Source organism: Equus przewalskii, chromosome 2 (genome assembly GCF_037783145.1).
Source record: "Equus przewalskii isolate Varuska chromosome 2, EquPr2, whole genome shotgun sequence".
NCBI lineage: Eukaryota > Metazoa > Chordata > Mammalia > Perissodactyla > Equidae > Equus > Equus przewalskii.
In genome coordinates, this window is record NC_091832.1 from 118,885,941 (window position 1) to 118,896,516 (window position 10,576).

The following is a 10,576-nucleotide window of genomic DNA, read 5'->3' on the forward strand; positions in this document are numbered from 1 at the left end:
TACAGATAACCCCACACACACAGAAACACGGGACAGGACATGAGTTCTACAGATAACCCCCCCACACAGAAACACGGGACAGGACATGAGTTCTACAGATAACCCCCCCACACAGAAACACGGGACAGGACATGAGTTCTACAGGTAACCCCCCCACACACACACACACACAGAGACACGGGACGGGACATGAGTTCTACAGGTAACCCCACACACACACAGAAACATGGGACAGGACATGAGTTCTACAGATAACCCCACACACACACAGAAACACGGGACAGGACATGAGTTCTACAGGTAACCCCCCCCCACACACACAGAAACATGGGACAGGACATGAGTTCTACAGGTAACCCCCCACACACAGAAACACGGGACACGACACCCGCTAGAGCAGGGAGAAAGCACACCTACACTTCGGGAAGCTCATGGACAGGTTTCCCAGTAGCAAATGCAGCACTGTTTCAGGGGCCAGAGCGGCTCCTTGGTCCCAGCGCGGGCGTGTGGGGGCACCTGCCTGCAGCCCGTCCTGTGGCAGGTGTCCAAGGGCAGACCCAGGGGCTGAACTCACAGCGACTACAGTGCCTCCCTTCACTTGGCCTGACCTCCCAGATTGAGAAGTACTGAAATTTCTAATCCATAAAGGTTAAGACCTGCCCAGATTAACTTTATGAGGGGCTCTCAGGAAATCTGTAGATCTTAACAGTATTACATAAGGATAAGTTCTAATGCGGGAAAAGAATGAAGGAACCAGCTAATTTCTGTGAAACTTAACTTTCAAGACACATACTCAAAAACTGCCTGTTTGAAAGGTCAAACTTCAACACAGAGTTTAGTGTGGAATCTGCATTCCAAGACCACTTGAAGAGACCCAAAGTACATGGTGTTCTCAAATACCATGTTCACGGAAAGCAGTGGTTGAAAAATCTTAGCGAAAAACTTCACTTCTTAAGGATCTGGAGATTCAGGTTTAGTTCTGAAACTGGTTAGAAAATCACCCACTGCTTTGCTCTTCTTCCTGCCTCAAAAAAAGAACCAGGCTCTGCATTCTCACCCCAAAAATCAGAGGAGGAAACTACTCCCCATTAAGACGGTGAAGTGACCCAGCTCCATGTCGCTGGCCCCAGGACCTGCTGGCAGCCTTCGAGGTGGCTCTGGGCAGCACAACCCTCCTTGAGACCCCCAGTCACTCCTGGAGCATGGGATGTACAGGCATCAAGGAGCTTTATCTACACAGCACTAATTTCCGTTCAGCGGAGGCTGACGTGGTCGTTGACTACAAGGGAAGGGCATTGACCAGGAATAACATCTTTTTGGAAGGAACAATATGTGTAGCTTTCAAAGCCGATTCCAATATTTCTTATTTACTCTTGATTAAGAAATTCTAAATAATCAAAAACAGGTGTAATCGGGGCTGGCCCGGTGGCCGAGTGGTTAAGTTCGCGTGCTCCGCTGCAGGCAGGCCAGTGTTTCGTTAGTTCGAATCCTGGGCGCGGACATGGCACTGCTCATCAGACCACGCTGAGGCAGCATCCCACATGCCACAACTAGAAGAACCCACAACGAATAATATACAACTATGTACCGGGGGGCTTTGGGGAGAAAAAGGAAAAAAAAATTTTAATAAAAAAAAACAGGTGTAATCTATATAATTTTTTGACTAGAGAGAGGAAAACAATCACCAGTCTAGGCAGCAAAAATTAATAAACCATGCTCCATTTACAAGGCTAAGTTTCTGAACCCAGATATGAGTAAGGAATGAAATACGAAATTTAAATGTTTCACTTATTAAATTGAAATTCTCTGGTTAAACTAATAACCTTTTCATTTGAAAAACAGAAGGAACTAATTCAACAATGTAAGAATGTGCCCATCATTCCTTCCAGTGGTCCACTATCGTAAGCTAGCATACATACTATCCAGCTAAAATTATTTGAGAGCTCCAAAGTAGTTTCAGAATGAATGACTGCTTCTTGGTCCCTATGCAGCAGTAACCTGTGAGCTTATCTAACATAGATAAGAATCCAAAATTTCCCCTTTGCATGGCAATTGTACAGCCGTAGCTTTAACTAACTTCAGGGAGGGAGTGGGAGGAAATGAGGTTAAGAACTAATGAAGCAAAGGCAAACTCGGGTAGGTTTTACATCTTTCTAAAATTTCCAGAGAAACATAACAAAACATCTACACTTTGCCTGGTCGTCAGGAAAAATGATACAAAACCACCCTAATTCACCCAATTTCCTTCAGAAACCCAAAATGCTCACTGACACCCAAAGAACTCAAAAACTGAATAGCTTTATGGAAACCTGGAACCAGCAGTGCTTTGAGTTTCTCTTCACACCTCTGCAAAGTGCTCTCAACAGAAACGCGACTGTCCGGCCACACCTGCGGCCAAGGCTCCAAGAACACAAAGACCAGCCCGCAGAAAGACAGCAGCAGGAGCCTATCTGCTCTCTCCCATATCAAGGAATTCCCAGATGGACTTTAGAGCTGCGGCGCAACCTAGAAACCCGCTAGTAAAATAAGAAAACTGCAGCCGAGAAACGTTGAACAGGTAATCAGGTACAAGCGCCACAGCTCGAGTCAGGGTCCCAAGTGTTCTATGCTTTCAGTTAAGTATTGTTTCCAGAGCATTCACAGCTTTTTAAAATAAAATACACAAACCCTGAGAAATCTTCATGACAGAGCTCTCTGCTTGGTAGGAGTAGAGAAATTAAAACAGCTAAAATGAAGTGTGCCATTAACATGATGGAAAAGTTAAGGAATAGAATAAGTACAGTGCAAGAAACAAATATTTCGTGACAATCAGTGATTAAGCTGCTGTGTGCTGTAAATATGTAACCATCGGTGTGTTATGAACACCTTAAGAAAATTTCCCTTTACAACAAAGAGCCACATCAATAGTCAATAAAGGCAAAGCCCAGAGACAACCAGAAAATCACATTTTGAATTCCAGGATGTAGAGATTGTTGACGAGTCAAGAATACAAAACAAAGAATCAAAGGACAAGAGAAGGCAAGGGGTCTTCTAGTGTCTCTGATGAACACACGAACTAGGAAAGCACAAGCTGCCTGTTTCTGGAATAGGTCCTGCTTCCCCGGCTGGTGGGATGCAGCGCTGGCACGCAATGCCCGGGGCAGGGTGCAGGAGGACCACTCCTACATCTGTTTGGGGGGCATCTCTGATGCTTCCTCCCTTGGTCCCACAGGGAAGGACAGGAGTGTGGCTGAATGTGGCTTTGTGGCTAGACACAATGAGCCAGGAGCGGCGGCTGAGCCCTCTGTAATGTTCACTGGTCTCTCCAAACAAGTCCATGAAAAGGAGGGTAGCAAGCCAAAATGAAAGGCAGCATGTTTTGTGTAAATACATACATTGGCTCACATGAATGTTGAGTCAAAACATCTCACAAATGCTCAACCAAATGGAATCAACACTCACCAAAGGACCACTGCATGAGGGCATGAGGTCTGATAAATAATATAATGAGGGTCCGGCTCCCCAACTCACACACGTTTAAGAGGTAAACTGGGAGGTGCTGTCTATCGGTGGGGACAGTTTCCTTGTGCTTTGCTGTGCTAACTTGAAGGAAAATTCCAAAGCAAATGATTCAGAAAAACAAGAAAGAGAGCACCTTCGATAAGGAAGGGAGCAGGCTCCTCCTGGGAAAGAGCCCTGAGGTTGTCAAAGGGTCAGAAAGGCAAGAACATTTCCACGTTAAATTTCCCAGAAGCTCTTCAGAATTTTTATAGGTAATCCATTACCAGATGTAACTGTTAAAGGACAGCAAGGCATTTCCCTTGGATAAATATAGTGACAAAGGTTTTAATTTCACAAAAGCTTTCTTGAAAACTAATCAGGAGTTTTCCATTCGTTCCCAGCAAGTCTCTTTTTGGGGCAGTTCTTCCCATTTTGAGCTGACCTCTCACCCCCACATCCCTCCGCCCGCTTAGAGCAAAACAAAGATGGGGATCTCGGGACTGACAAGGGGCCATCGGACTATCTAAGACCCTGGAAAATAAAACACGCACGAGCAAACACTCATCTCTGAACTCATTTTACAACCTTGCCATCTACAAGACTAAAGGTAAAGATCCATCTGGCCCTTTTTAATTTAAAGGCATTTTATTTTATTGCAACACAGAGAACCTTGGAACCGTTTTTTATTTTGGCAATATAAATGCAAAAATACATACATCACGCCTCCAGAAGCAGAGCCTGCCAGCACAGTACGCCCCATCCCACAACACCATCTCAGTAGCCGTATTCCTGTGCATTTCTTTAATTTCACCAAACCCGTATGTAGTATTTACTCTGTGCCAGGAATGGCTGTAAAAGTGCTTTACAAATCACAACTTATTTCAACTTTGCTACAGTCCTATGAGGTATTATACTATCTTAGATCCATTTCAGAGATGAGGAAAATAAAGCACAGAGAGACTGAATGACTGGCTCAAGGTCACACAGCTAATCTGAACCCAGGCAGTCCTTCTCCAGCGTCCACGTTTCCCTCCATTATGCTGCCTCTCAAACCTTCACCAAATTTAAGTCAAGAGAAACTGATTTGTGCAGGTCGTCTTACACATTTTTATAACACGACCCTTTAAATAATTAACTCATGCCATGATGCAGTTTCCTTAGATTCTTGAGCAATAACAAGAAGGAAAAGACAAATATTATCAAATACTATATTTGACCGCTTTGCAATCTTTTGGAAATAAAATACAGGCACAGAAAATAACTTAAAAATGTCCTGTATCTGCTGGGAAAGCTACTGTGCAGAAAGCGAAATGCTAGGAAATCACTTAGATGTCTGAATTCTGAAATGTCACCGCAACTTTGAAGATTTCACGATCAGATTCAGGATCACTAGGCTGGAGTATATTAGAGAAAATCTAACTACACGGTACAGGCACATAGGACAGCTCCCACAGGCTCTTTCTGGGGAATTCCACAGTTGATGAACCTCCAAGAGACAGAGGGGGATAGAGGAGTCTCTGCTTGGAATGCTCCCATCACATCTGGCAGAGCGCGCATCCACTCTGACGCCTCTGCCGACTCTTGGCGTGCTGCCCGCAGGGAGGGCCCTCCACCATGCGCCGGGCACTCTGCCAGAGCAGCCTGGTCCTGGGAGGGCTGGGCACTGGGCACACTTAAAGCACTTCAGCATTTTCTTTGGGAGTGTCCTGCAAATTAAGGCAGCAAAGAAGGAGGAAACTCTCTCCATTCCTGCACAGGAATGACTCCTATTTTACTGGGCAGGTGTGCATGTTGGGAGAGGTGAGTTGGGCCAGGAGAAGGGTCTTTTCTTCACCCTCTGATTGTGGTAAGTCTGACTGCTCGTCACATTCCACACCTGTGGGCTCCCACTGTGCAAATACTCTGACCCTGTGGTGTAACGGGCAGAAGACTATACCAGATTACCCTTCTTCTTTTTGATCATCTTCCCTTAACAACAATGTTGAGCAGACTAACCAGTAGGGGCACAGCAGCTGTGCGTAGTTCTTTTGTTTGCTGGAAACTGGATTTATCACCATCACCCTTTACAGCAGGATACAATGGCACAACTGTGTAAAAACCCTGGCCCGGTGGCTTGCAGGTAGCAGGCAGACAAACATTGGTCCTCCTTACTTTCCATCCCTAACCAGAACATTAGCCCACATGTGCAATTACAGAGTTGACCCATCACTGTCGCTCTCCCTTCTTCACAAAGTTCAGGACAGACATCGCCTGCTATTCTCAAAAATTAAAACAGCTGAGAGAACTCCTAACTTCTCTGAACTTAAACTCACTTGATTCCTCACACTACCAACAGAGCTCCGAGGCAGGTTCCTCCCTTCTTAACTACCCTCCTCCAGTCCCCTAAGCCCCTGTCTCATTAGCAATAAAACACCGGGATCTATGGAGCCAGCTTGGCTCCCATCCTCTCACCAGACACGCCAACCTAGCACTGTAAAGATGCCCCCAAAATTTACTTGATCATTTGTGGATTTTTTTTCAAGGGGGAGTGGGATAAAATTTTGAGGTCCAGATAAAATACTGGGAACAAATTTCTCAAACTTCTGTGATGTGGCTCTGATTTCTACCATTAAAATATCCATTTGTGATCATAGAAAAGGTAAAAATCAGTGTTCTGATTTGACATATTACACGACGTTCACAGAACTCATAGAACGTAAAAATGTTTTTTCAGAGCTGTTCTTTGATTATACCAGGTGGTCCATTTAGAACACAGTCAATACAATCTCACTTCCAAACAAGATTTACAAATAGGCCACTTTACACGATAGCTAAGGTAAGGATTTTCTAAGTGCTCTCAGAGTCAGAGTTTATTTAGTGTAAATACAGTCTAGACTCCTTATCTTACCCCCATCTCAGAACCCAGAGCCAAAAGAGTGAGCCTGATGAGAAAACAGGAGCTGGAGATACTGGGGACAAAAGCTAAAATGAGCATCCCCGGTGGGTCTCTGTGACTTTCCAAACTGACCCTTCCTGCAGGTGGCTCAGGTTGGAAAGGGGCAGAATAAGGAGTCGGGGGCACCTGAAACCGCCATGTCAGAACCACCCCACCTGGCCTTGCTGGTGGAGAGCCCACCTCCGGGGAGCTGAAGGCCCTGGGATGATACTCACGCTGACACTGTCCCCAGGGACGGCGGACCCAGCCCCAGCAGCAGTCGATCCTCCCACCATAACGGCACAGGCCAACCGACGACACCATCTGCCTGGGCCACCTACCAAACAGAAAGATTCAAAATAAATAAGGGCACTTTTGAAACTAAAAGTAGTTTCCTCTTTGTTTTTATTTTAGAAACAAAATTTAAATCACACCCAACAATTTTCTATGAACTCCTTCATGCCTGCAGAAATTTAAGGATAAGACGCTTTTGGGGAAATAGTTCTGCTGTGATCTAATTTCAAATTTCAGACAAACACCCTCCCTCCCCCCCAACACACACAGGAGCAGGGACAAAAGGAGGGAGGGGGCATCCTTTCTGGAATGGAAATAGAACCAGCTAAAGCCGAGAATCCTCAAGGCTGCCACCACAGGCTGCTTTCTGAAGCCTGAAACAAAATAGTCTTCAAAGACCCACACCTGTTACTGAAGGGAAAGCCCGCTCTGATTCGTCATAAACTGAAAAGTGTTGAATCATATTAGATATGTCAAAGCAGAGAGGAAAAAATTCTGCCTTATATAAAGGGTAGACGTGGGAAGCGGCAGAAAGAGGGAGGTTCCCCCAAAAACTCTGGGACATATGACTCTTTGGCAGAAAAAGTTCCCAGAAAAAAATTTACTAGAAAAAGAAGTCGAAATGAAAACACGGAGAGTTTAAAACGCAGCTAACATCTCAAGTGTCCTTGTGGTCTGAGACTTTCCCGCATCAGCAATTCAGGTTATCTTCCCTCTAACGTAAATAAGGACTCGAGAGAGTGTTCAACTCCAGGATACCGATTTATCCACCAGATTTCGCTGTGACGCCTTATTTGGTAAATCGTTTCCTTGTTTTCCCCCAGAGGATCAATATTTTAATTGGCTATTTTAGACATCTTTCTAAAGCTACTTTAAAATCGTATGCATAATCACGTGACGTATTTCTTGTTGTCACTGTGCACGCAAGAAACGCACCACATCCCCGAACGCGGGCCAAGTACTGCTTTAATGAAATAGCCTCCGGCCGCAGCCACGTTTTCTTAAACTCTCCTAATCTTTTCAACTCCCTTTATCTCCCCCTTCTGCCCCCAAGTCCAAAGTACAAAATAACCCCCAACTTTCTATTTCCTCGACCAGCTGGTAAACAAGCACCTGCGCTTCTCCTCGGCGCCCCACTGCTCCCCTCGGTTGCCCTCCAGGCACAAGAAAGCCGATCAATCGTGGGGCTGATTCGTTCCAAGACCGCAGGTCAAACAGGTGCGCGCCCTTCCGGGCGGCGCGCGGAGACGCCGGCGGGCGGGGGCGCTGGGGTGGCGCCGAGGGGGCGGCGGAGGCGGTGTGCCCCCGGCTGAAGGCGCTCCCGGCCGCTCCCCTCCGGTTTCTGCGCGAGCTGCCGCGATCCGCGCTCCAGGCGAGTCTGGTCTGTGGTTACGCGGAGCGGGGGTACCCGAGCGCGCCCTCCAGACCGACACCCACACACGCGCACACACTCACACTCACACTCTCTCTCGCCCGGGCGGATTCGGCGGCGGAGAGCAGGCTGAGTGACAGCGGAGCCGGGGCCAGGCGCTGGAACCTGTCGGAGCACGCAGCGGTCGGCTCGTCCCGGGAGCTGTGCGTGCACGTGCACACTCTCACACACACACACACACACACACACTCGTAGCGTTCCCTCCTCTCGGTCCTTATTTTGAGTTCTCCTCCCCGGGGAACACCAGGTGGGGAGGCGGACAGGTCCCTGGAAGCAGGGTCGCTCCCCCCACCTCCGTGCGCGCGGGAGGCAGCTCCGAGCCGAGGCCCAGCCCGGCCCCGGGGAGGTGTCCCACGAGCGCGGTCTAAGCCCCAGGTGGGAGCTCCCCGGCCAGGGGTCCCGCCGTCACCCCGCTTCAGCGGCCCAGACGCCGGGCTCGCCCCCGTGCCCGGCCCGGCTCCCCACGCCGGGGCCTAGACGGAGAGACGCCCCCGGGCCGCGCAGGCCGGGCAGGCCCCGGACGGTGGGACGGGCGCGGGGAGGGCGGCGGGGCACCGGGCCCACTCACCGCGCGTCGAAGTCGGCGGCGGCGGGCAGGTAGAGCGCAGTGCCCAGCAGCAGCGCCACGAGCAGGTCCATGCGGGCGGCGCGGCCCGGCGGCGCCTCTGCGCGCGGGGCAGGACGCGGTGCGCGGCGCTCGCCCGCTCGGCTCCCGGAGCTGCGGGCGCCGGACCCCGCGGCCACGGGCAGGCGGAGCGCGGAGCGGCCGGAGCGGGTCTGCGGCGCGGCGCCCGGAGCCCCTCCGGTCCCTCCCGGCGAGGGGAGGCGCTGCAGGGGGAGCTGCGCCGCCGCGGGGAGGGAAGGGGAGGGGAGGAGAGAGGGGCGGAGCAGGGGGCCTGGGCTCGCCGCCCTCCTGGCCCCGGCGCGGGGCGAGGCGCGGGGCCCTGGGCGGGGGCGCTGCGGGAAGACGGCCAAGCGGGGCGAGCGCCGGGCCCGGAGGAGAGCGGCGAGGCCGCCCGGCGAGGGGCAGCGGGGGCGCTGGGGGGAGGGGAGCCGCAGGAGAGGGGCCCGGGTCGGGGTGCGCGCTCCGCGGGGTCCGCCCCGACAGGTGGGGCCCGCCCCGACAGGTGGTGCCCGGCGCGAGCGCGGCTTTCCCGGGGGGCGCAGGAGCCGCGCAGTGTCTCCATGAGGGAAACCACAGCACGACTTGGACAGAGGAGCGGAGGCGAGCCCCGGGGTTTCTTCTCCCGCAGAGTTGGCAGAGGCAGATGTTTTGCTTTGTAACCAACCGAAAGAAGTGTTCGGCTCTCCGGGCGAGTTTTGGAGGGACGCGCAGGATGCTCCCGTCTCTGCGGGCCCGACCCGCGCGCATCCGAGGGGCGGCCGCGGCGCCGTCCCGGGCGCGTGCCCGCCGGAGAGGGAGGGCTGTTCCGAGGAGGGCCTGGCGGTCCTGGTCTTGCGGGAGGGTTCAGAAACCGCTTGAAGCCGTCACTGCTCTGTAGTTGCGGGCTGAAGTGTATTGTACTAATGGACTGTGTTCAAGTGGAAACAGGCGGCGATTACCCTAAAATGCACGTCAAGACATCGGTCATCCTCTTCCCAAACCCTCCCCGAACGACTCCGGGGCCGTGAGCTGCCGTCTCCTGTACCTCTCAGGCCTGCCTCCTGTCTCTCTCTTCCCGATCCGTGGCCTCGCCTTTCTCACCACTCCAGGCGTGCCCCTGCCTTAGGCCGGGACGCCTGTTCCCTCTGCCTGAACCTGGACATCTGCGAGCTCGCGTTCTCACTTCCTTCAGTCGTTTCTCAGATGTCACCTCTTGGAGGAAACCAACCATGATCACCCTGTGTAACATTGCGACCCCCACGCTCCCCCTGCCCTTTCTCCGTACCACTCACCGTTCAGTTTCCTGTTTAACCTGCTCATTTCTTGTTTGTGTCTCCTTTCTGCTAGAATGCAAAGCTGCAAACTCTGCAAGGGCGCGTTCTTTGTTTAGTGCCTAGAACGCTGCCCGGCACCGTCTAAGGTACTCATAAATGTTTACTGAATGGCTTTGTTACATTACAGACCCCCTACCCCCGTCTTTATATTCTTTTCGAGGTTTCTCAACTTCAAACTTTTAATGGAAAGTTCTGTGGCAGAGTGACCTCACTATCCTGGTCTCTCTTAAAAACAGGAATTTTCTGCACCAATAGGAAAAATAATGGTTTCAACTTAAATGACTCTTTGACTTCCAAGTTGTTTTGTGTTAGCAAAACAAGATTCTATTTTAATCTCAGGAAATATCCATGCCAGTTCAGGCTTGGGGCATTATTTTAGGCAAACAGCTTGGTGTCATCCATTTCAGATCTTTCTAATGAAAGGAGTCCAAAAATGTAGGAGTCAAAATATTTTTTCTAAGGAAAGTCAAATTTTTGTAAGTGTAATGTAGGCTTGGATCCAGGCTCCAGTGGCTACT

The 10,576-nt window shown here is 50.5% G+C and overlaps 1 protein-coding gene across 16 annotated transcripts in view; it reads right to left on the minus strand.

The window, feature by feature from the left end:
- NPNT (nephronectin) overlaps nt 1-10,262 on the minus strand; it is an 87,649-nt gene extending 77,387 nt beyond the window's left edge. For 4 of the 16 annotated variants that reach the window (XM_070611805.1, XM_070611800.1, XM_070611802.1 and 1 more), the window contains exons 1-3: nt 10,017-10,262; nt 9,410-9,684; nt 6,631-6,731 (exon numbers count right to left, since the gene is read on the minus strand). In XM_070611805.1, the coding sequence (XP_070467906.1) occupies nt 6,631-6,731; nt 9,410-9,492 (184 nt within the window). In that variant the 5' untranslated portion in view covers nt 9,493-9,684; nt 10,017-10,262. Of the gene's footprint in view, nt 1-6,630; nt 6,732-7,801; nt 8,274-8,688; nt 8,976-9,409; nt 9,872-10,016 lie in introns of those variants that run through there. The other 12 variants (XM_070611810.1, XM_070611811.1, XM_070611799.1 and 9 more) reach the window with 9 other exon arrangements.
- Nucleotides 10,263-10,576: the final 314 nt, after the last annotated feature.